The sequence below is a fragment of the Gobio gobio genome (genome assembly GCF_949357685.1).
Source record: "Gobio gobio genome assembly, chromosome: 13".
NCBI lineage: Eukaryota > Metazoa > Chordata > Actinopteri > Cypriniformes > Gobionidae > Gobio > Gobio gobio.
In genome coordinates this window covers 42,557,709-42,584,219 of record NC_137106.1, presented here as the reverse complement: position 1 = coordinate 42,584,219, position 26,511 = coordinate 42,557,709, and the positions used below count along the sequence as shown (strand labels likewise).

The 26,511-nt window shown below is 41.8% G+C and overlaps 1 protein-coding gene across 4 annotated transcripts in view; it reads left to right on the top strand.

Annotated features, from left to right (window-relative positions):
* arel1 (apoptosis resistant E3 ubiquitin protein ligase 1) overlaps positions 1–26,511 on the top strand; it is a 116,638-nt gene that overhangs the window by 70,064 nt on the left and 20,063 nt on the right. For all 4 annotated transcript variants that reach the window (XM_079833385.1, XM_079833383.1, XM_079833384.1 and 1 more), the window contains 12 exons: positions 798–967; positions 1,113–1,296; positions 12,349–12,593; positions 12,703–12,780; positions 18,502–18,643; positions 18,736–18,857; positions 19,046–19,121; positions 19,272–19,381; positions 19,598–19,777; positions 22,526–22,651; positions 22,984–23,113; positions 23,198–23,256. In XM_079833385.1, the coding sequence (XP_079689511.1) occupies positions 798–967; positions 1,113–1,296; positions 12,349–12,593; positions 12,703–12,780; positions 18,502–18,643; positions 18,736–18,857; positions 19,046–19,121; positions 19,272–19,381; positions 19,598–19,777; positions 22,526–22,651; positions 22,984–23,113; positions 23,198–23,256 (1,622 nt within the window). The remainder of the gene's footprint in view (positions 1–797; positions 968–1,112; positions 1,297–12,348; positions 12,594–12,702; positions 12,781–18,501; positions 18,644–18,735; positions 18,858–19,045; positions 19,122–19,271; positions 19,382–19,597; positions 19,778–22,525; positions 22,652–22,983; positions 23,114–23,197; positions 23,257–26,511) is intronic.

The following is a 26,511-nucleotide window of genomic DNA, read 5'->3' as shown; positions in this document are numbered from 1 at the left end:
GCATAAGGAGTCATATGCTCTCGCTGGACTCGTTATCATACGGCGATCGGTCTCTGCACAGCACCGCTGCGAACAAGCCTTCCATCAACAATGCAAACGTTGCGTTACTATTGATTCACATAGCTTATTGATCCTACATCGGCATCAAAACACAACGAAAACACAGCAAATCCAAGGCATTCATGCAGTTCGCCGTAATTTGTATAGACGGAGATTACAAACGAGCAGCAGCTGTTAGCTCCATTAGCTGCCATATCAAAAATGGTGGATCTCAAGTTTGTGTTCGTCTTGTTGACCCCGCCCCCAGCGCCTGTCGTAATCGGTTCTTACTTCTAGCCCTGTTCTAGCCCAGCAATGTTTTGGTGTTACTTAAGAACCACTTTTCCTGGCTCGGAGTTGGGGCTTTGGGTGTGGAAACACAAAGAACCGATTTGAAACTAGGCTCTGGCTCCGATCTAGCTCTAGCACTGCCTTGGTGGAAAAGGGGTAAAAGAGCCGATTTGAAACTAGGCTCTGGCTCCGAACTAGCACCAGCACTGCCTTGGTGGAAAAGGGGTAACAGTCCCAAAAACAGGCTTGCTCTATTGTATAGAAGCCAATGAAAGATCTTCAATAGAACCAGCATATCCATTTTACTGTCAGTAATTTTAAATGATAACCAGGTCCTATGTTGTTATATTTAAGCTTGCATTAAGATGTGCATTCCAAGAAACTTATTCTCTTAGTCAAAATGAACGGATGTGATGACATGAACAGAATGTAGATGACTCATGACATGAATTGCATGTGTGTTGCAGGTACAGTGGTCCCATCCAAAACAAAGATAGCGTACCACTTCTCAACACTGGTGCTGACTTACGGCCAGCAGCACACGCTGCAGATAGAACCAAGGGATGAGTATGGCAACCCCACCAGTAACTCTGTCTCACTGGTGGATGAGGTCAATTACAGCGTGCATGTCCACCCAGTAAGGACACTTACTGCATACTTACTGCATAGTTTTTAGTTCAGACTTTAGAGGTTTGTGCATATGTATTAGCATTAAAGAGGTTTCAGGTCCAATAGAATTAGCTGATTTTGTAGTCAAATATTTTGTTTTTCTGTTCCTACAGTTGGGCACAGTGGAGGAGGAGGAGAGCTCAGATGATTGCTACAGCACATCGGTATCATTAAACAAGCCTCAGTGTCAGGTTCTGATGAGGCTCACCTTCAGGAAGAAAGGCTGCTTTAGAGCATGCATCTCATACAGGGACCAGCCCCTCAGCAATGGGGAGTTTGACATCATTGTACTCAGTGGTGAGTTAATCTTGGTATTGGAGATGGGTTTGTTTGTTTGTTTGTTTGTTTGTTTGTTTGTTTGTTTTTTATTGGAGAAAGTACATAACAAGGCAGGGAACAACCAACAATGTAAGACACTTTCAGTGGGACAAGCACACAGATTTTAAAAGTTTACATGGAATAATAAATAAAAAAACCACAGCCAATATAGACATCCAAGAAAAACATACAAAAATAATACATATTTTGACAAAGAGAAACATAACGTTTCAGACTTACTATTAAATTTTTGAGGCATTTCAAGCTCTGAAACATTTTAACAAGCTCGCATAGAAATATAAAGCAGGGTTTACATTTTTTCCATTTACAAGTATGGATATGATATTTACCCATCAATAAAACAAAATTTACACCATAATAGAAGGGTGAATTTAAATCACACTTAAAAAAAAGAGTACATCTTGTTGGGTTATAGGAGGAATTGTCTCCATTTTACTGACAACCAGCTATGGATATCAAACTAAAATTTAGAGGTAACCTCACAGAAAAAGAATAGGTGATCAAGTGTTTCAGGAAAAGAACAAAATCCACAAGGATCCACCTCCAAATGAAATAGTTTCTGAATATAGTCACTAGTAAATCTTAGACATAATTTTGTAATGAGTCACTGAGTATGCCATATAACAGGTAAAAGCTATATAGAGGTATAAAGAGGTTTCAACGTCTCCCAGAAAATAACGCTGATAATCACCAGTGATAATACATTTAAGTTGTTTGTGAATAAGTTTGTTATTACACTTGCTGTCTAAGAGGTTTACATTGCATATTTTTAAAGAGGGAAGATAAACTACAGGTCTAGATAAAGGATCGGAAAAACTGCTTTGGATTATTCTTAACAATCCAATGGTATAGCATCGGATAACTTATCATATCCTTTTATTGTAATTCTAACTCTAAATGTATTAATAAAATCATTATTAGATAAGAAATATCCATTATCATCTAATAAATCATGAATAAAAATAATACCTTTACTATACCAGTCGCTTTTAAACAGATTTCCTATGAATAAATACAGCCCTATTATTCCAAAGAATAGTTGTGAGGGGAAAAGTTATGGGTAAATATCATTTTCTAAAAAAGCAGTACTTGTTTATGAAAATTAGATAACTTCAAAGGAATTTTACAGAGATCAAGTTAACACTCTTTCAGCCTTTTTGTTCTGAATGTACTAAGAAGAGATTCAAAATCAATGTTCATACTCTTTAACCATATGGAATTATAAATCATAAATCATGCGTTTTATTTTTCCATATAAATTATAATAAAATTAAATAATACAATTGAATTCACAGATTTAACTACTTTTGGGGCGATATACAAAGAATGAGATAAATAGATAAGTTAAGATATTCCCTCAATTTTAGTCAAGAGGATTCTACCCAATATAGATAGGTCTCGAGATAACGAATGATTAAAGGTCAAAATTTGACTGTTCTCTATTAACAGCATTTTTGGTAATCATAACCCCTAGGTACTTAACCTCCTTTTTCACTGGAATGCCCTCTATATCTTTTTAATCACAATTATGGATAGCCATTAATTCACACGTTTTAGAGTTTATGGTCAGACCTAATGCCTTTGAAAAAAATATACATTTTAACAATAACTTATAGAAGCACCTCTTTATTTTTACGAAATAAAACTGTCATCTGCAAATTGGCTTATATTAAAGGTCCTGCCAAGAATGCCTACATTGTCCTCAAAAAAATGTATGAATAGAGACATTAATTCAACTGCAAGATTAAAAAGTAATGGTGAAATCTAAATTAGACCTCATCTAATTTGAATTCTGGGTGATGAACCTACATTAAGGGAAACTCTACAAAAAATATATTTATAGAACATGAAAATTACTCTAAAAAACATTTCATAGCCAAACATTTCTAGAGACCTAAACAGAAAAGGATGTTTGAGGGTATCAGAAGCCTTGAAAAAGTCTATAAATAGAAGTAAGCTTGTCTGAGGAATTAAGTAATTATAATCAAGCTTCTCCCTTTGATAATAGAAGGTTGTGTTTCACTTATTATTTCACCAATGCCTTTTTAAGTGTATTTGCAAAAACATTAGAAAGCAATTTGAAATCATTACATAAAAGAGTTATTGGTCTCCAGTTGTCCATAAATGATTTACACTTGATGGACTTTGGAACTAGAATAATTAAAGGGTACATAACACACACAGTTTCTGCCAATCTCATGTTAATCTTCAGTACCTATAGAGTAGTATTGCATCCTTCATATCTCAGAAGAGTCTTTAGTTTTATCACATCTATAAAAGACAGATGTACCGATTCTTTCCGAAAACACAGAGCTCATGCAGGCGTGCAGTGGGTGGAGCTAAAGACTCATGAGCGCGCACACCAAGCGGCAACCTCCCGCAGTTTCTCTTGAAGCCAATACGGAAGTGACATATACTGCAGTTCATCGCCTGGCCGCTAGGGACAGGCTCCAGAAGGGGTCAGAATCTCATTGAGTTAAAATGCCCAACTTTACAGCAGAAGAACACATGTTTACAACCTGGTACAATTTGTGGTTTTGGTCTATACGGCTAATTGTGCCCTTCATGACAGCTGTGAGGGGGGTGGATTTTTTTATAACTCATTTGTTTACATTATTTAAAGCATTAAAGTTCTGCATAATTAAGGGCATGGCCACTTCGAGTGACAGGTGGATAGCCATTTATATGCTGTCTGTTAGTCATCGCGTCACTTCAGCTCCGCCCACGTCCCGCCTTTTTGCCCATTTTCTGTTATCCGGGAGTGACGCGCGATGATGCGCTGCCAAGATGGCAACGGCCAGCTCGTCCCTACTTTGCGCTTCAAAACTGCTCATCAGAATCCTATGGGTGACGTCACGGACACTACGTCCATATTTTTTTACAGTCTATGGCGCACACAAACACACAATACATCACCGCATTATCCCTGGATAACTTTTGGTTCATGGGGTTTACATTATATGCACTAGCGCACCGATTGCCAACAAAAGACATTGGATGCAGTTTCACTCACCGCCAGCGTTTTCGACTCATGACCGGGAACAAACAAACTGCATCGACTGTTTCCTTAACGCTGCGTTATTTGAGAAGCTGAACAAGGTTCTCTTTCCCTCACAACAAAAAACACACTTATTTAGTGACATTGCTGATTTCGTGGTCTAAAAACAAAATGACAGCGCTGCCGCCGTTTTCCGTAACCTGAATGAATTAAGCTTGTTGATGGGCGTGCTTTTGCTCTCGCTCTGGTTGCGCATGCGCTCATCTGGGAGAGGTGCCCATACAAGAAATTCCGCCCTTTATGAAGTCATACAGGGCCATACTCTAAAAAGAACTTTCCGAAATTTGTTTGAATCCTAAAGGAGTGTATTTGGCACAGAAATACTCCATTATATGTCCAACTCTTTTTTTGAAATTTTGGCCATGTTTAGCATGAGAATCCAACCCTTTAACAGTGTAAATAAGTCAGAATGCATGAAATAGCATTAATTTTGTAATTTTTTTAATTTATATAAATCATTATATAAGGAATAGATGTAATCATCAATATGTTTTCTCTTTACTTATATACTTATCAATGCTAAGTTTATTAGTTTTTAGAGCTTGTTTGTGTTTTTCTAAGTTATATGAAGAAATATGAAGAATTATCTCCCCTCCTCAATCCACCTGGCTCTAGATCGTATAAATGCTCCTTTTGTCAGGGAATAATACGGATTCAGTTGCAGGTAACAGAAGAGTTTATTTTGAGCTCAAAACAGACACAGGACAAAATAGCTGGAACACAAAAAGCAGAAAAATAATCCAACAGGTCCCAATGTAAGCGTTGCACAACATACAACAACGGTCTGACAAAAGAGTGAGAAAGAGAGGATTTAATATAGGGGAGAATAATGAGGGGAAATTAGCAACAGGTGTAACGGGAACACAAATGAGAATTAAGGATAACGAGTAGGAGGGGAAACACAACAAAGACAGCGGAACACCTGGCTAACTTGTCAACACCGACCATGTGCTCAAGAAAAACTAAGCATGCAAACACGGAGACAAACATAGATCAGACCAAAGTCATTACAGTACAGTACGAAACTGCGGCTTTGGGTTCCTGTGCAGGGAAAAGACGTGGTTGATAACCCACTGAACATAGAAAGGGAGACAAACCTGTAGATGCTACCAGCAGGAAATATTCAACCCACGGTAGCTGCTGACTCCAGGAGCTCTGATTATTTGACGTCAGGCAGCGGAGAGCTCGCTCAAGATCCTGGTTGGCTCACTCGGCCTGCCCACTGGTCTGAGGGTGAAACCCTGAAGACAGACTCGTTGAGGCCCTGATCTGTCTACAGGACTCTTTCCGAAACCGAGAGACAAATTGGGGACCTCTGTCGGAGACCACATCCACCGGAAGACCATGGATCCGGAAGACGTGGTCCACCACCACCTGTGCTGTCTCCTTGGCGGAAGGGAGCTTGGGTAAGGGGATAAAATGGGCCGCCTTGGAGAAGCGATCCACCACCATCAGGATCACTGTGTTTCCTCTCGATGGGGGAAGACCAGTGACAAAATCAAGGGCCAGGTGTGACCAAGGACGAGAAGGAATGGGCAAAGGCTGCAACAGACCAACAGGAGGATGGTTAGACATCTTATTATGACCGCATACCGAGCAAGCCAACACAAACTGCCTGACATCTTGGGCCATGGACGGCTACCAAAATCGCTGACGGATGGCAGCCAACGACCTCCGAACCCCCGGATGACAGGCGACTCTCGACTCTGGACTCATATCCACTGAAGGACCTCAGGACGCAGCACAACCGGCACAAACAACCGACCCCCCTGGACACCCCCTTCCAAACCACCTCATCCCCCCGCACGGCCTCCCTCACCCGTCGCATCGACATCCCAGGAGAGGGACCCCACCACCACGTCCTTGGAGAGAATGGTTTTGGGTGTCAACTCTCCCCGAGGACCCTCAAAGTGACGAGAGAAGGCGTCAGGCTTAACATTTTTGGAACCTGGCCAATACAAGAGGGAAAAGTTAAACCGCCCAAAGAAGAGTACCTCTTGGCCGAACAGACATACTCTAAATTCTTGTGATCCATCCAGACCAAGAAGGGCTCCGCTGCTCCCTTCAACCAGTGACGCCATTCCCCTAGAGCCAGCCTGACTGCCAGAAGCTCCCTTTTACCTATGTCATAATTTCGCTCAGCGCTGCTCAAACGGTGAGAGAAGAAGGCACAAGGGTGCACCTTCCCATCTCTGGAAAACCGCTGAGACAGGACCGCGCCTACCCCGACATCAGAGCCATCCACCTCAACAATGAATTGCCGTTCAGGATCTGGAAGACAGGAGCAGAGATGAAACGGGACTTCAGAACATAAAAGGCCTCCTGGGCCTGGGAATTCCATCTGAACGGTACCCTAGTTGAGGTGAGTGCTGTTAAAGGTGCAGCGACCAGGCTAAAGTTCCGGATGAATTGCCTATAGAAGTTGGCAAACCCCAGGAACCGTTGCAGAGCCTTCCAAGAGTCAGGGGTTGGCCACTCGGCCACAGCCTTTGCCTTAGCGGGATCGGCCTTAATTCCCTCCGTTGAAATGATCTGCCCCAAGTAGGGTTGGGCGATGTCCCCTAAATTGGCAGTTGACGATGTTTACAGTAAAACATTGTGATGGTCGATGATATCGTCGTTTGGGGGGGGGGGGGGGGGTAATTATGTAAATAGGTAGATAATATACTATATATCTTTACATAAATACTATTTTCTACTTAAAACTATCATTTCGTTATTTTTACTAAGCCAAATAATGACTCGTCCGCTAGGTTGCACGTGAGGGGGAAAAATAGCTTCCTTCCACTTAAGAGTTGAGCGCTTTATATTTTAATATATCTCTTTACATAAATACTATTTTATACTTTTAAAAATTAATTTTGTTATTTTACTAACCCAGTGTTTTGTATGTGAATGCTGTTTCACATGAATATTACCACAGGAGTGAAGCACAAAGCTTTGTTTAGCCTACAAAGGAAATAATGGATCAGAGAGCTCTTTTTCATTCTGTTTTGTGATCTGGATCTGGTCAATCGATTTTTCGTGAATTTTAACAATAGGCCTATTCCATTTTATCCCAATGGACATGGACATCTCGTTTCTTTTCCCAAATCTTCACTCACGTCGCACTCATTTTCGCAGGGGATTATAAACGTTTCTTCCTTTCGTTTGCTTATAATTAAGTCTGTTATAACTATTCACATCCTTTACTACATCTGCATACTGTTCAATACAATAACAGTATGATAAATTGCAGCCTCAATAATAACCCCACATAATGCACTGATGCATAATTATAATCAAGAAATATATATTAGCATGATATATCAGATAATAACTTTGTAAACATAAGCAATTCGAGCCGTGATGCTAGCGGGACGAATCCGCTCGTTAAACAGGATCAAATTACACTCAGAAAGATCGCTAAACATCAACATCGTCATAAACCTGGTCTAGCCTAGCGCCATTGTTATACAGTGTAACCATCTGGGTTATTAACAATATACATGTCAATAAACTTACTTCATCATGAACTTTCTCTTGAAAACTCTGAAGTTGGCATGCTCTAAGCAGAACAGCTTCAGCTTCTCTACTGGTCACAGGCTCACTGTTTGTAGAGTTTGATGTGGACGCGCCTTGACTGTTTTGTTTTGTTGAGTTGTCTTCACTAGTTCACGCCATGTGTTGAATTGTGTGGCGTCAGGGAGGTTGGAAGCAGTTTCCTGTGCCATTAAGCAGTAGCAGGGGAAGCCCTTCTGTTCGGAAACTCCCTCTGACTGTGCAACTTCAGGTTTCTAAGGCCAGTGCTCTGGGCTCTGTTTCAAGAATGGAGGCCCTCGACTTCATTGACAAGGCTCAGTCAAACTTTGGAGGGATGTACCTCTTGTTTTGTAATCAGCTGGGCTCTCCTGCGTGTTTACATACCTCCATGATCTGTGGTCTGTAAATTCCTGTATCTCGGAGATTCATGTTCCAACAAACACTTTATATCGACAGGAGTCTGACTGAATCCACTCCAGCACAGTCATGGAGTCTGTCCACAGAATTGTCTGACCGATGGAGAGAGTCATCTCGTCCCTCACCAGTTTGGCCAAATATGCCACTGCCCCATATGCTCTTTCAGAGGCATCGCAGAACACATGGAGGGAACTGTGGTGTTCTGTTGCAGTTGTGGAAGCTGGTGTGTAACAGCGAGGAATGGATACTGCATGGAGATGTTTAAGCTCGCTTTCCCAGTTGATCCAGGTGGCCTGAAGGTTTGTGGGTAGATCCGAGTCATCCCAGTCTCTCTTTTTAGTCCACAACTGTTGTATGATCACCTTAGCCCTTGTGGTAAACGGTAGTATGAACCCCAATGGATCATATTGAGATGCCAGCACCTGGTAGGCTGTTGTCATAGTCAGTGCTGCATGCTCGATGGGCCGGTAATAATAGCCAAGAGTATCAGTTGCACAGTTCCACCTGAGGCCCAATGTGGGCTCCACTGGGTCGACATGGGTTTGAACTAACCACTATTCTGTGGCAGAGGAGCGGACTTCAGCAGGAAGATGAGCGACCACGGCTGGGTGACTACTAGCCCACTGTCCGAGATCAAACCCTCCTTCTGCTAGCATACTGCGTAGTTGGTCCACTGTTTGTTTGGCTGCCACCACAGTAGGAAAACTTGTTAGGCAGTTGTCTACGTAAAAGCTCTGATGTACCATTTCTTGTAACCCTGGATATTTGGCTTTCAAATGGTGAGCATTATGCTGCAGAGCAAAGATGGCACAGCATGGACTGCTTGTTGTAGCGAAGGGTAGAACCTGCCATTCGTATACATCTGGAGGGTTCTCAACGTGTAGGTCTTTCCAAATGAAACGGAGAAAGGGTTTGTCTTTCTGCAGGAGACGGACCTGATGGAACATGCCCTTGATATCTGCACTTACAGCCACCTGATGCTGCCTGAATCTTAGCAGGACGCCCAAAAGTGATGGTCCAAGTGCAGGACCTGGCAGGAGTTGATAATTAAGAGATAGACCATGGTGTGTGAATGAACAGTTGAAAACCAGTCTTGATTTGTTGTTATGGCTCACCAGATGGTGGGGTAGGTACATGACTCCTCTGTCTGGGCTGCTTCTCTTTGGTTGAGCTTGGCTACGTATCCTGCCTCGATAACAGGGATGGAAATTAACTTTTTTGTCCACCGGCCACTGTGGCTGGTGGATTTCAAAATCTACCAGCCACTCAATGTTTTTACCAGCCACTTTCTTGTTTTTAACCGATTAGTAATTAATACTACAAGCTCTTCAATACTTAAGCAGTTTATTTAATCTCAAGTCTCAATGAAATACTGACATTTTCTCTTTCTCTCTTATACACACACAAACCATGAACTGATATACATTTCATTAAATGAGTAGGGCAGATTAATGGATGTGGCATTTGGATGATTCGTGGTCTTTTATGGCTTCCAGTTTTAGGTTTTTAGTCCCAACAATGAAACTATTAGTTTTGGCATCTTCTATAGCATGTTGACGACATAGGGTTGCCACCTTCAGTGTGGCAAAATAAGGGACACCCATTCACAACAATATAAAATATCAAATGGTATATTATTTTACATTTGATTATTTCATTTATTTCTAAAGAACTCTTTAGTTGCCTATTTGGTGCACTTTAAAGGGATAGTTCACCCAAAACTAAAACATTCTGTCATCATTTACTCTCGCTCATGATGTTTTAAACGTATGAGTTTCTATGTTCTGCTGAACACAAAAGAAGATATTTTGCAGAAAGTTTGTACCCAGGCTGCTTTGGGGGCACCATTGACTTCCATAGTAATCTTCCTGTGTGTTCAACATAACAAAGAAATGTATACATGTTTGGAAGAACTTGAGGGTGAGTAAATAATGACATCATTTTCATTTTTGGGTGAACTGTCCCTTTAAAGCAGTCATTCTGAACCAATAATCACTTTTTTGACAATTCTGAAATTCAAATATGTTTTTTTTTTTATTAATTTACTTAAATTATGACTATATTATTATGTAATTATTTGTCCCATTTTTATCTAAATATTCTTTTAATAAATGTCAAACTTTATATGGCAGGATTATTTATAATGTATGATTAAAATGGTACATTAATAATAACATTAATTAGGCTATAATCTATTAATTAACCTGTCTAAAATATACATAATAATTCTGTCTGCCAAGCTCTGATAATGTATGGAATATTATATAAATATATTATTCATTTAAAAAAAACAATAGGCCTATACCTTTAGAAGCACGGATGTGTGTGTTACCGCTGCTGCTTTAAATCAGTCAATCCGAGCAACCGAAATGCTTCTCTGCAAAGTGTGCAGTTCGCCTGAGGTTCATCACGAGTTACTGGACAGACCCATTGATATCTTTTTTTCTATTCAGCTCTATATCTGGAGATCCTCTTGCGTTCAAACGGCGGACGCGACACGAGCTCGATATGTTTTTTTAAAAAACGCGCAAGTTTACAGCTCATGTTCTCGAGACTCCGCCGCTATGGCAACAAAGCCGCTAAAACACAACCACGCGCAAATTAACTTCTCTACTACTTATTGTGGATTTGTAACGCCACATTTTTTTTGAAGGTGTGCCTCCTCTAAAAGTGTCCGCCGTCCAGGTGAAACAGTAGGCTATGCTATTTTTATTTACCCGCCACGGTGGCCGGTAGGTGAAGCGAGTTTACCCGCAACAATACAAAATCACCCGCATTTGGCTGGTGGCGGGTGCTAATTTCCATCCCAGCTCGATAAGCTTGGCAATCTCTCCTGAGTAGATTGAGGCCCTTTCAGAATCTTTCTGGAGTCTTCTTTCAGTACATTCTTGAGGCACGCTGCTTCTGGAGATTCCTGCCTTTATTAGAGAGAAGAATATGTTTAGCCCCTTCCCTCCGAAGCTTCGAATATTCGATGTTGATTACTACCGAAGCTTCGAAGCCCAAAAAAATGGTATTCGGACCAGCCCTACTTTTCTGGGTACTCAAAGCGCTTTACATATAGAAGGGGGGAATCTCCACCAATCTGCAGCATCACCTGGATGATGTGGCGGCAGCCATATTGCACAATCTATTGTTACACCCCTACATGCAACACAATATACATATAGTATACATGGTTTTGTAAGCTTACCGTAAATTACACGAATACATACATATCCCATGACAGCTATAATTTAATGCACAATTAAATGCACAGCCATTGTCAATTGTATGCTGCATCGAAAATATATATGAAGTTGCATCTTTAATAACTTTTGAGGCATATTTTGCCATTGGACCTATGGAAGACAACTTATGCAACGCAGAAACTCTTACAAATCAAAAATAAACACAAATTTTTGACCCATTAATGCATCTCTCACTTAATGTATATAATCTCACTGTTTGAAGCGCCTGTCATAGGAAATCGTGTGCTGCAATGAATAATTAAGCTAGACGTCTTTTCATAGGATAAGGACATATGGTCTCATGAATAATTATGAGATACAGATGAGAAATCTGTGTACTATAGCTGTCAAGTCAAGTCACCTTCATTTATATAGTGCTTTTACAATATGATTTTTTCAAAGCAGCTTTACAGTGATAACAGGAAAATAATGCAAGTTTGTTTCGGCTGTATTGCCGCTCTGGAGAAAATACAAGAAAGTATTTTCTTGTATCTTGAAAATACAAGAAAGTACAAGGACATGTTCTGTGACATTGACACAAAGACAAATTTAAACCTGGAAGACAAAAAGCTTATAATTAACTAGCTTTCTCCTACAATTAAAATGAATGGATGGTAACATTGTCTTCTATGATGTTCAACACACATAACTCTGCAGGTATTGCAGAGTATCAAGGGTAACAATGACAGGGCAGGACACAGTTGAATCAAATGATTGCTTCCTGAAGAGTGGTTGTGCATTGCTGTAATCTTTTATCGTTGTCTTTTTCAATGACTTACACAGAAAATGAGAAGAACTGTGTGGAGAAAAACGTGTCTACTCCAGGCATAAGCATCTACTTTGAGGCCTACCTCTACAACATGGGCACTTACAGTAGCTGTCCTTGGCAGTTTCTAGCATCATCTCAGCTAGCCCTGCAGAGACGGCCCTCTATGGGGGATGAGGAGGAGGAACATGACTCCCCTGTAGAGGGCCAGTCAGAGAAGGTCAAGAAACCAAAAAAGGTCTATTGCTATATCTCACCAAAGGTAAAATATTTTGAAAATAGATTAGTGCTAACTTGTTCTGTGGTCAATTGTGTTTGTTAATATTGGTTCTTTGTTCATTATGATACTGACTCATTATATTGTGTTTCAGCAATTTTCTGTAAAGGAGTTTTACCTGAAAATTATTCCTTGGCGCCTTTTCACTTTCCGTGTGTGCCCCGGAACTAAGGTTATTGCTCTTCAGACTAACTCTTTTCTGAATAATTTGCAAAAAACACAATTATTTTGCAGCTTGCAAAAACTATTATTTCCTTCAAGAATATGTACACTTGCAATCAAAATTGAACCCCCCTAACTTGCAAGACATTCTGGTTTTATGAACAAAATTGCATCTATAAACCATCATATAAAAAATTTACTAATATACATTTGAGTAATTCTGAGAATGTAAAGTTGAGTTACTGAGTTCAAATGAAATAAAATCTAATTGCTCTAAAAAGTTCACAAACCCCTTATGATGACAAAAAGAAGGAGGACCGTGACGTCGCCCGGTATGGCGCAGCCGGGGCCCCACCCTGGAGCCAGGCCTGGGGTTGGGGCTCGTATGCGAGCGCCTGGTGGCCGGGCCTTCCCCCACGGGGTCCGGCCGGGCTCAGCCCGAAGGAGCGACGTGGGGACACCTTCCCGTGGGCCCACCACTCACGGGAGGGACCGTAAGGGGCCGGTGCGAAGCGAATCGGGCAGCAGTCGAAGGCGGGGGCCTAGACGACCCGATCCCTGGACACGGAAACTGGCTCTTGGGACATGGAATGTCACCTCGCTGGCGGGGAAAGAGCCTGAGCTTGTGCGTGAGGTTGAGAGGTTCCGACTAGAGATAGTCGGAATCACCTCCACGCATGGCTTGGGCTCTGGAACCACACTCCTCGAGAGGGGATGGACTCTTTACCACTCTGGAGTTGCCCATGGTGAGAGGCGGCGGGCTGGTGTGGGTTTGCTTATAGCCCCCCAGCTCTGCTGCCATGTGTTGGAGTTTACCCCGGTGAACGAGAGGGTCGTTTCCCTGCGGCTTCGGCTCGGGGATAGGTCTCTCACTGTCGTTTGTGCCTATGGGCCGAACGGCAGTGCGGAGTACCCGGCCTTCTTGGTGTCCCTGGGAGGGGTGCTGGAAAGTGCTCCGACTGGGGACTCCACCGTTCTACTGGGGGACTTCAACGCCCACGTGGGCAATGACAGTGAAACCTGGAGGGGCGTGATTGGGAGGAACGGCCCCCCTGATCTGAACCTGAGTGGTGTTCAGTTATTGGACTTCTGTGCTAGTTACAGTTTGTCCATAACGAACACCATGTTCAAGCATAAGGGTGTCCATCAGTGCACATGGCACCAGGACACCCTAGGTCGTAGGTCAATGATCGACTTTGTGGTCGTTTCATCTGATCTGCGGCCGTATGTCTTGGACACTCGGGTGAAGAGAGGGGCGGAGCTGTCAACTGATCACCACCTGGTGGTGAGTTGGATCCGATGGCGGGGGAGGAAGCTGGATAGACTCGGTAGACCCAAACGTACTGTGAGGGTCTGCTGGGAACGTTTGGCCGAGTCTCCTGTCAGAGAGATCTTCAACTCCTGCCTTCGGCAGAGCTTCGACCGGATCCCGAGGGAGGCTGGAGATATTGAGTCCGAGTGGACCATGTTCTCCACCTCCATTGTCAAAGCGGCTGCTCGGAGCTGTGGACGCAAGGTCTCCGGTGCCTGTCGAGGTGGCAATCCCCGAACCCGGTGGTGGACACCGGAAGTAAGGGATGCCGTCAAGCTGAAGAAGGAGTCCTATCGGGCCTGGCTGGCTTGTGGGACTCCTGAGGCAGCTGACAGGTACCGACAGGCTAAACGGACTGCAGCCCGGGTGGTCGTGGAGGCAAAAACTCGGGCCTGGGAGGAGTTCGGTGAGGCCATGGAAAAAGACTATCGGCTGGCCTCGAAGATATTCTGGCAAACCGTCCGGCGCCTCAGGAGGGGGAAGCAGTGCCCTACCAACGCTGTTTACAGTGGCGATGGGCGGCTGTTGACCTCGACTGGGGATGTTGTCGGACGGTGGAAGGAATACTTCGAGGATCTCCTCAATCCCGCCGTCACGTCTTCCATTGAGGAAGCAGAGGCTGGGGGCTCAGAGGAGGACTCGTCCATCACCCGGGCTGAAGTCACCGAGGTGGTCAAGAAACTCCTCGGTGGCAAGGCACCAGGGGTGGATGAGATCCGCCCTGAGTACCTCAAGTCTCTGGATGTTGTGGGGCTGTCTTGGCTGACACGCCTCTGCAGCATCGCGTGGCGGTCGGGGACAGTGCCTCTGGGATGGCAGATCGGGGTGGTGGTCCCTCTTTTTAAGAAGGGGGACCGGAGGGTGTGTTCCAACTATAGGGGGATCACACTTCTCAGCCTCCCCGGGAAAGTCTATGCCAGGGTACTGGAGAGGAGAATCCGGCCGATAGTGGAACCTCGGATTCAGGAGGAACAGTGTGGTTTTCGTCCTGGTCGCGGAACACTGGACCAGCTCTATACCCTCTACAGGGTGCTGGAGGGTTCATGGGAGTTTGCCCAACCAGTCCACATTTGTTTTGTGGATTTGGAGAAGGCATTCGACTGTGTCCCTCGCGGCATCCTGTGGAGGGTGCTGGGGGAATATGGGGTCCGGGGTCCTTTGTTGAGGGCTGTCCGGTCCCTGTATGACCGAAGCAGGAGTTTGGTCCGCATTGCCGGCAGTAAGTCAGACTTGTTCCCGGTGCATGTTGGACTCCGGCAGGGCTGCCCTTTGTCGCCGGTTCTGTTCATAATTTTTATGGACAGAATTTCTAGGCGCAGCCAAGGGCCGGAGGGTGTCAGGTTTGGGGACCACACGGTTTCGTCTCTGCTCTTTGCGGATGACGTTGTCGTGTTGGCCCCTTCTAACCAGGACCTTCAGCATGCATTGGGACGGTTTGCAGCCGAGTGTGAAGCGGCTGGGATGGGGATCAGCACCTCCAAATCCGAGGCCATGGTCCTCAGTCGGAAAAGGGTGGCTTGCCCACTCCAGGTTGGTGGAGAGTTCCTGCCCCAAGTGGAGGAGTTTAAGTATCTAGGGGTCTTGTTCACGAGTGAGGGGAGGATGGAACGGGAGATTGACAGACGGATCGGTGCAGCTTCTGCAGTAATGCGGTCGATGTACCGGTCTGTCGTGGTGAAGAAAGAGCTAAGCCGTAAGGCGAAGCTCTCGATTTACCGGTCAATCTACGTTCCTACTCTCACCTATGGTCATGAGCTTTGGGTCATGACCGAAAGGACAAGATCCCGGATACAGGCGGCCGAAATGAGCTTTCTCCGCAGGGTGGCTGGGCGCTCCCTTAGAGATAGGGTGAGGAGCTCAGTCACTCGGGAGGAACTCGGAGTAGAGCCGCTGCTCCTCCACATCGAGAGGGGACAGCTGAGGTGGCTCGGGCATCTGTTCCGGATGCCTCCTGAGCGCCTTCCCGGGAAGGTGTTTCGGGCATGTCCAACCGGGAGGAGGCCCCGGGGAAGACCGAGGACACGCTGGAGGGACTATGTCTCCCGGCTGGCCTTGGAACGCCTCGGTGTCCCCCCGGAAGAGCTAGAGGAAGTGTCTAGGGAGAGGGAAGTCTGGGCATCTCGGCTTAGACTGCTACCCCCGCGACCCGGCCCCGGATAAGCGGAAGAAGATGGATGGATGGATGGATGGATGCTCTAAACATTCATATACACAATTATTCAAACACCTAAAGTCAAATTTTGTAGAGAATCCTTTATTCTTTATAACCTCAGATAATGTTGCCTGTAAACGCTTAAAAGCTTCTGACACCTCTCTGCTGGAATCTCAAGCCCCATTCCTAAGCTCACTTATATTGTTCCTTTGGCTTCTGTGCTGCCAATGCTTTCTTCAAATCCCCAAAGATTTTCAAGGGGATTTAAAACTGAAAACTGAGCAGGCCACCGATCCAAGCTTTGGTAGAAATGGATGTATACTTGGAATCATTGTTCTGCTTGAACGTCCAATGATACAGTGAAGCTTCAGTTTATGCTCTGAATGCATCATAATCTTTGCAAAAATGTCCTGATACTTCAAAGAATCCATGACGCCAGTCACATTGTCAAGATTATCACTTTGTGCAGCAACAAAGCACCCCCATAATAAGACTGACCCACCAAACCATATCTTTTTTGTGCCAGACATACTGCTGAACCATGGGTCCAAAAAGTTCCAATTTGGTCTCATCAATCCATAAAACTTTCTTTCATAACTCCACAGGCCTATCTAAATTCCTTTTAGCATATTCAAGTCAGCCTTTTATGTTCTCTTGGTCAAGAGTGTAATTCATTGAGGTGTCCAGGCATGAAGTCAGTGCTTGTTTAGTGTTCTTCTTATAGTCTGAAATGAAATGTTTTTTCCCCCTTTCATCAGGTCATCTAGCACAGGGGTTTTCAAACTTTATGATGCCAAGGACCCCCAAATATGATGAACCTTTTATCAGGGACCCCTTTCCTAAAATTCATCTATATATTTTTATGTATGAAAAAACCAACCTGGTCTCACAGAATTCCGTGAAATGAACACGGCCCCTTTCACGGGGGACCAGGTTGGGAAAAAAATGTAAACTGTTAGATAAATAGTAAGTGTAACATTATAAATACAAAAATATAAAATATATTGTTTCCAAACTTAAATTGGCTATACTTAATGTTGGAATTATAAACCAGAATAAGAACTTTTACAATAAAAATTATTCGTATAAGCAACTTTCACAATAAATGTATGTAAGCAGCTTACGTAATGTGTTAAGAAAACTGCCTTACAACCCCAGTGAGCAAGATAAAGGGGACTATAGTGAGAAAACTCACTAGAAAGATACAAAGCAAACAATTCTGGAAAGTACTTATACGGCAAGAAATGAGAGAAACATTTAGAAATGAAACAGTTAGAATGTTGACTAGACCATTTTTGCTTTGTCTTTTTATGCTCTGAAATGTTCTGTGGACCCCCTTAGAACCTTCTGGAGGATCCCAGTTTGAAAACCCCTGATCTAGCAAGTCTTTGGCAGCAAATCGAAGGTTTTTTTCAGCTGCTGTGATCAAACATCTTATTCCCCTTGATGAAATTGTGCATTTTCTTCCATTCATGGATGGTTTGCTATGGTACCATACATTTTAAACTTATAAACAATACTGCCAGTGATCTCTCTAGGAAATTTTTGTGTCTTGAAAAAGTTATTGTAGCCATAGCATTTTTAACAAAACATCTTCTTTTAGCTTTTGTGAAAGCTCTTTCGCCTTGGCCATATTTGCTACTCAACTTCAGCACATGCATGGGCTAAATGTATGCATGTATCACAACTAAAGCTAATTAAGTGTTTTTATAGAGTTCCTAAAAGCTTAATTGTGTTTGAACACAATTTTGGACCCTACCCTACCAAGTGATATATCAGTATCAACAGAAAATGTGAATAATTATGGCATAGCTGTATTCTGAAAAAAATATCCTGTAACATAGAATTATTACATTATATATTGACATTATAATTATATATTAACATTAAAATTTAATGTCACCAAAGTGTTATACATGTTTGTTTTTTTAGCTTTAGAAAAGCTTGCGTCTGTAAATTGTTACACTTTCTGTGGGGTTGAAATATTTTGATTGCTAGTGTGTGTGTGTGTGTGTGTGTGTGTGTGTGTGTGTGTGTGTGTGTGTGTGTGTGTGTGTGTGTGTGTGTGTGTGTGTGTGTGTGTGTGTGTGTGTGTGTGTGTGTGTGTGTGTGTGTGTGTGTGTGTGTGTGTGTGTGTGTGTGTGTGTGTGTGTGTGTGTGTGTGTGTGTGTGTGTGTGTGTGTGTGTGTGTGTGTGTGTGTGTGTGTGTGTGTGTGTGTGTGTGTGTGTGTGTGTGGTATTCATTTCTTCTCCCCTGTCTCTGGCAGTTCACGTACCATGGACCAGACCCTGTTCATAAATACCTAACACTGGTGGTAGATGATGGGATTCAACCACCAGTAGAGCTCAGCTGTAAGGACAGAAATATCATGGCTGCCACCTTTATCCGATTTCTCCACAAGAACATTGGTTAGTATGAATGTTGGTGTGTCAGTAAATACAATTAAATGTAGATATATTGGTGTGTTTTATGTCTTGAATGTTATTTGTGCATCTTCTAGGAGGATCAGAGACTTTTCAGGATAAAGTGAACTTTTTTCAGCGGGAGCTGAGACACATTCATTCAAAGAGACCTCGCACTAAAACCTGCCTGAAAATCAGCCGTCCTTCTCTGCTTGAGTCGGTGAGCAAATCTGGCAGATCATTACTCATGGGCTATATAGAACAGGTTTCACAACAATATAGAAAGACCTAAGTTCCCTAAATAGCCGTAATCACACAAACCTACCTTGGAATCTTTTATTTATTTTGTGTAGTACAGTCACTACATTTTATGGGAGTTTAAAGAGATGCTTTTCCCCCAATGTTTAGTCTCTGAAGGCCACACGGAACTTTTCTGTGTCTGATTGGAGTAAGAACTTTGAAGTTGTGTTCCAGGATGAGGAAGGTTGGTTGACTCATTGGTGTTATTAAAAACATATTAAGCTAAGTGTGACGTTTCATGACGTTTCTGTTTTTAGTGTTAATAAACATATAAATCCTATTTAAAGGTTAATTTGTTAATACTTTGTTCTGTGTGTGTTTGGTTGTTTTTTAGCTCTAGACTGGGGAGGGCCAAGGCGTGAGTGGTTTGAGCTTATCTGTAAGGCTCTGTTTGATACCAATAACCAGCTTTTCACGCGCTTCAGTGACAACAACCAAGGCTTGGTAAGTCAGGATCTACCTCTTATTTGTTTTCTGTGAGCAAAAAAATTATTCTCATTTCTGTTTTCTGTAAAGATTATATAAAGAGTTATGGTATAGGAGGAAGTATTTTTAAAGGATAAAATTACACCATGATCTTTAGTGAACTGCAGTAATATAGACATTGACTTTTGAATATACAGTATTATGAGCTTTTTTTGTGGGTTTTTTTTGGGGCAGGTCCACCCAAATGGTGAGCGCCCCCCTCACCTGAGGGTGAAGATGTATGAGTTTGCAGGGCGAGTGGTGGGGAAATGTCTATATGAATCAGCTTTAGGTGGGGCCTACAAGCAGCTAGTACGAGCCAGATTCACCCGCTCCTTCTTGGCTCAGATTATTGGATTACGTATGAACTACAAGGTGACAGTTGATTCATAGCCTTTTAATTAATGTAAATGTTAACCTGTACTGATACATTCCTCATTTACAATTGAATTCCATTTTATGTGTAGTCATGTGCCCTCTGTAATGGGTGCAAATTTAGCAAATCATGCCTGCAAACTCGTCTACTTTTGGCAAAATTCACTGTTCTAACTTGGAATCATTGTTTATATGAATGCACTGTATATCTGAAGGGAACTGACTGTCTTCAGAAAAGTTTTGATGGAATTTTCTTTTCATCTTACCTCTGTATAATATTGTTTATTATCGCAGCTCTTAAAATTTCTGCTTTTCCATAAGCATTTTTCATTTAGCCTGTCTGCTGTTTAATTTATTAGGCTGAAATCTGAGTTTTATTATAAAACCTTTAGTTTGAAAAGAAATGTATTGCCTGAACTGTAAAAATGAACTGTAAAATTGTTTAAATTGTAGTTTCTATGGTGATTTTACAGCTTAGAATGTTACGGACCCACTTTATATTAGGTGGCCTTGTACTACTATGTACTAACTAGGGATGTCAATTTACACAAATTTCCATGATCGATCGTCATTTAAATTAACGATCAATTAATCGATTAATCGTTAGCCTTAACACTGCATGCATCTACAGCAGTGGCTTATAGCCGACCGCATGACAGGGTGTGCAAACGCTGCTCAAGACACCATGTTCCTCACCAAATTAACAAGAAGGGTTTTTAGTCTAAATTAAGGGCTACAGGATTGTAAAATGAATCGATGTGATTGATCATTTAATTAAATTACTTATTTAATAATCAAATATGAGTAATAGTTAACGTGTCACCAACTCCACTCCACCTCAGATGCGTGCATCAGAATGTGTGGACGCGCTCTTCCTGAAACAATGCGCTGAAAACGCCAACTAGACCCAGTAAATTCACAACGATGTATTACAATATTGTTCTCTTTATAATGATATGTAACATGACAGTCCCAATCATAGTCATTATAAGTTTAGTATAAGTGCATTGCTGTTGGAGCTGCATGCACTGACGCTGATCACCGGCACGCTTCACTACTGCATTAATTCTTAACCAGATGCATCCTATATGAGATTAAAAAATCAGCTATAGATAGGCCCACACAAAATACAACTTACATTTGCACAAAGCAAATGGCTGCGAATGCACATGCAAACTTGTAGTCAAGATTAAGGTGTCACTCTAGCTGTAAAATGGTCCAAAACAGAGCTCCGGCGCGCTCGCATTATTTTCACCTTGTTTATACCTCCGAAGGCTGACTGCGCGCGCGCCTCGTCCACTTGGCACTCTGCGATGCCGTCATTTTTGCCTCGCGCGCTGCGCACACCCTTTTTACAGTCTATGGTGCGGCTTTATTCCTCGTGTCTGATTTACAGTCAAGGGGGTAGCCCAGCCCCCGGAAAGCGTACCACCCATAGCTAACCAAGCCATCACCTGTTGTTAGCATCCCATTGACTCCCATTCATTTTGGCCTCACTTTGACAGTGAATATCTTTACACCTGAGGCGTTTAAAGACTCCATTCGTCCATTGTTTATTTCTAAACAAACACGACAATGTATAAAAGGCTCCATTACCTTGTATCTTACACTATCGCCCTGTTGAAGCTGTTTTTGTAAAATATAGGCTAACGATTGCGTCATAACCACGCGACTGTGTCGCGCTGTTGAGCAAATTACCGTATAGACCCGAGGAGAAGCTTGTAGGCAATCTTTTACTGTCTATGAGGCAATCGGGGGGACGTGGAGGCATAAACGCAGATAGAGATGTTGCAGATCCTGCTTCATTCATCAAAAGTTGCTCCTGCTCACCCTCTCTGTCTCTGCGAGATTCGGTGATTTAGATTTTACGTTGCACAACTACTAGAAGACATGCCACTGTCGGACAGGCTGATCACGTCACATCTACGTCATCAAGCTCAGTCTGAGGCTGCGCAGTACGCTCAGCCATCAGGAAGTGAGTGCTTCTACCTGACTTCAATTCTCCCCGTTGAAGTCTATGGAGTCGCTCTGTCCATTTCTTTTACTGTCTATGTTTACAGTACATGTTTCGCGGTTGAGCAGCACGCACGCGCATGACCCTGATTAATCGATGATCGATAGGTTTTATCGATTAAATGTATTATCGACAATTAAACGATCATTGATTAATCATTAACATCCCTAGTACTAACATTTTAATTAATCATTTGATACATTGCACTTATGGTGTACATACATGTTTTTATATTGTACTTACATTTTTAAAAATACCTGCTTGTAATTACATCTATAATTAATTTCTGTAGTTACATTTGTAATTACACTGTTGACACTTCCCTTACACTTAACCCTACCTTTAAACTTACCCATACCACCACACCTGTCCCTAACTTTACCCGTATTCCACCTCAATATCAGCAAAAGTGTTTTGCAATACAATTTGAACACAGTAAGTACATTGTACTTACTTTTTGATGTAAGTACATAGTAGTTAAGGCCACCTAATATAAAGTGGGGCCAATGTTACTATAGACATTGGTTTTGTTTCAAAGAATGTTGCTAACTAAACAACATGTAGTTATATTCTAATATCAGAATTGCTGATTCTAAGAAAACACACACGATATCTTTTTCATTGGTCCAGAGTTTGCAGGTTTGCAAATACATGACTTACTTACATTAACATAACATACATTAACATTAAAATATGAATGTTTGTTTAATTTTTGTTGTTCTTTGCTCTGCCAGTACTTTGAAACTGACGATGAGGAATTTTACAAAACTAAAGTCTGCTTCATTTTGAACAATGATGTCAATGAAATGGACCTGGTGTTTGCAGAGGAAAAATATAGCAAGTCGGGACATCTGGAAAAGGTAGTCCTCGTTAATTCAATGAAAAATTAATTAAAAATGAAATCTGTTCCATTTTAATCTTAATTCCAAATATCATACAGTTCAATGCATGTGTGCATGTAAGTGGTTTTAAGGCAGAAGTGTCCAATCCTGTACATGGAGTGCCAACGTCCTGCAGAGTTTAGTTCCAGCCAGCTCACACACCAGCCTGGAAGTCCAGGTGTATTTAATTCTATTTGGAGCTAAACTCTATAGGACAATGGCCTTCCAGAAGCAAGTTAGGACACCCCTATTATTTGAAGATACAGGTGAATGTTAGTTGTGCACCTTCACTGAGAGTAATAATGTTACAGGTAGTGGAATTGATATCTGGTGGTGCTCAAATTGCTGTGACCAATGAGAATAAAATTCACTACTTAAACCTGTTGGCCCAGTTCAGACTAGCCAGTCAGGTGCGAGATGAAGTAGAGCACTTCCTCAAAGGTAAGAGCCCATGGTCAGACTCTTGAATTCAGTGTCTTTGTGAGAAGACAATCTCAAATGAACTAAATTACCTCTTCTGTTCAGGTTTGAATGAACTGGTCCCTGAAAACCTTCTGGCCATATTTGATGAGAATGAATTGGAGGTGAGGACAATAGTTAACATAGCTGTCTCCCTTTATCTAAGTACAGTTCAGTTTACATACACTGGTGTTATATCTACATCTACATACTAACCATATCTCTATATTTTTGGATTTCAAACCACAGTTCGATGAGCTGTTCCATAAACATCCCCTAATAAACATTTAACCTATACTTCCTTTAGGGAACTATGAAAATGTTTTCATTCTTTTAATTTGTCATCATTGACATGTGTCGATTCTTAAGTTGCGGTCACATCAGTCATTTTAAATTAGTGAAATTAATCAAGATTTCATGGGCAAAAAGATTGTCAACAGTGTTGCCAACTTACCGACTTTGCTTCTAATTAAGCGACTTTTCAGACTTTTTTTCACTAGCCAGAATGATGCAATTACGTCATGTATATTTAGCTTTTCAAGCAGGCTTTTGTTACTTTCCACTGAAATTAGTTGGCAAAAGTGATTGTCAATAGTGTAGTGATGTATGAAGTTTAGCTCACACAGACATCAAACCAAGCAGCTTTTGTTGGTGAATGTGGCGAATCTTGACCAACTTGAACACGAGCGAAATCTGCTCTGAACATTTTTTCACCCTCAGGTTAGACTCCTGATCGGACAGATTCCTACTTAAAAGACTGGATTTTTCCCATGACATTTCGGCAAGCAATGGTAAATGCAGAGTTCCCACGCTTCTTGAAAGTACTTGAATTTCAGACACATGGATTCAAGGCCTGGAAAGTACTTGACAAATATAGGTCCTTGAATGTGCTTGAATTAAATTTGAAATAAATTTTGTTTAGAATGGTGTTATTTCAAAAATTGTCCTACAGTATATGCGCTATCAAAGACAGAACGAAACGTTGCTTATGTTCGGGGGGTGGAGGGGTAGCGGGGGAAAAAACTTGAACCGATGGAGAGCAGTACATACACTTGCTGAAAATGAAAAGTTGCGATTTTCTAGGCCGATATGGCTAACCTAGGACTATACTCTCATTCCTGCGTAATAATCAAGGAACTTTGCTGCCGTACCATGGTTGCAGCGGAGCAATGATATTATGCAGCGCCTGAAAATAGGCTAACTTCCGTCAACATAACCAACGTGACAACTTGTTTGCACAGAGAGCGTGGTGGGGACTATTTTCAGGCGCTATGTAATATCTTTGCGCACTGCATCCATGATACGGCTCAAAGTTCCTTGATTATTACGCAGGAATGAGAGTATAGTTCCTAGCCATATCGACCTACAAAATCACAACTTTTCATTTTCCGTCGGTCTTAGTACACGTCGTAACTATACACATCACAACATGTAAATAGGACAATGTTGGCGTTATTTTGTCACTTATTGAGCAGTAGGCTAGCTGGAGCCGTTTACCTCCAGTCTTTGTGCTAAGCTAGGTTAGCGGTGGGTGCATCAGACAGAGTTGAGACACAACCAGACACGGAGATGAGAATGGTATGTATGGACTTATCTAACTCTGGGGGATACAGTGAATAAGCTAAAGTCCCAAAAAGTCGGCGTGTTCCTTTAAGTAGCCTACTTTAAGAGGTCTTTCGTGATGCTACATATGCTGGGTTATGAGTCTGATAGGTGCTTGAAATAAAATAAATGGTGCTTGAAAAAGTCCTTGAAAGTCCTTGAATCTGGTGTTCATGAAAACATGGGAATCCTGTAAATGTGACCGCACCTTAAACAATCATTTGAACTAGAGATGCACCGATGTATCAGCCAATAATCAGTATCGGCCGATAAAACCTATTATTGTCACTATCAGCCATCGGAAAAGGGTGCAGAAAAATGTGTCCGACTGCAACTCACACTGTGTGTGTAAAAAAAATGTCTAATGTTGAATTTAGGGCAAGTTAACTCAACAATAGCGCATTAACAGTTAAAAAAAAGCTACATAAAAGCAGGCTCTCTTTGACCCTATGAATCACTGGTAGTTCAAGCCAGGGTTGCCAGTTCTGCAAGTTTTTCCTACACTAAACATTAATTGCAGCACGCCTCTCATCCAATAATCACAAATAGCACTGTGCTTCGTTACTTCTTAAAAACAAAGTGTCATCTTTCAAATTCTGTCCATTTTATTATGAAATTCAAACTGCCGTTTTGACACCCCCAAATGTGACATGACAGATCGCTGTAGTGTCTCAGTTCAAGCGGCAGCGTGGAGCGCGAGTCATCTCTTCCACTTTAATACAAGTTATATCTTGAAAAACATGCATAAATATCAAAAGATACAGGAAAACGTACTGAAATCCGTAAAATAACTCATGTAATCACTCAATCAGTGTTTCAAACGCGGAAAGACATCAATAAAACAGCTTATAAACAATAGGTAACATAACATTGTATTTAGCCTACCTCATGAAGGTCATCCAATGTTCACAGTTTACTTTATTGCTATTTATTTTAAAGAATAAATAGCAATAAAGAGCTGACTTACTTTTAATTATATATGTATACTTGAATAAATTGAATAAATTTGTCATGAAGACAAGTGCTTATGAAAGATACCTTATATGTGCAATTTCAGTTTTTACATTTACAGTTTGTACATTTAAAGGTAGGGTAGGTAAGAATTGGTTAAAAAACTTTTTTACACTTTCTTTATATATCAATACATAATTAAAATGTAAGTATAAAAATTGAGTGTCTGTAGACCTCTCACGACTGTTTTAAAGCTCATTATTTCCATTCACTCCACCTTCTCCCTTCTGGGCTCTTTCCAAAGCCACGCCCCCAAAACGCATGAACGCGCTACGCCGACCGTTCAGCTGGAAGAAGCATTATATACCTGAGACGAGCGGAGAAGAAGGAGCGGAGTGCATGTAGTGACAGAATCACATGTAATAAAAAATCTAACTTTATCATAATGAATATAAACAAATAAGATGTCTTTTAGTACTCACTATCAAGCTAGAATACCGATACTGGTAAAGTTTAAATATACACAGAAAACACAGTGTCTACGACACACACAGATACAAGATAAAAACATCAGTAAACATAGGTAGAGAATATAAAAACAAACCAAAGGCGGAAATAAACGTGCAGGTAAAGTTCCCGGTGAACATGGTAAAAGAGTTTAGACAGAGGGTAGCTAAAGCTAACTTAGTTCTAAAAAAAAGTTCCTGGATGCGGTGTACTAGCTTTTACACATGCATTTTGTTATCTAAAGTTACATTTTGCGAAATTCAACACGACAGCGATCAACTTGAGCTAAGCATATTGAGTATTTATCAACTCTGCTGATG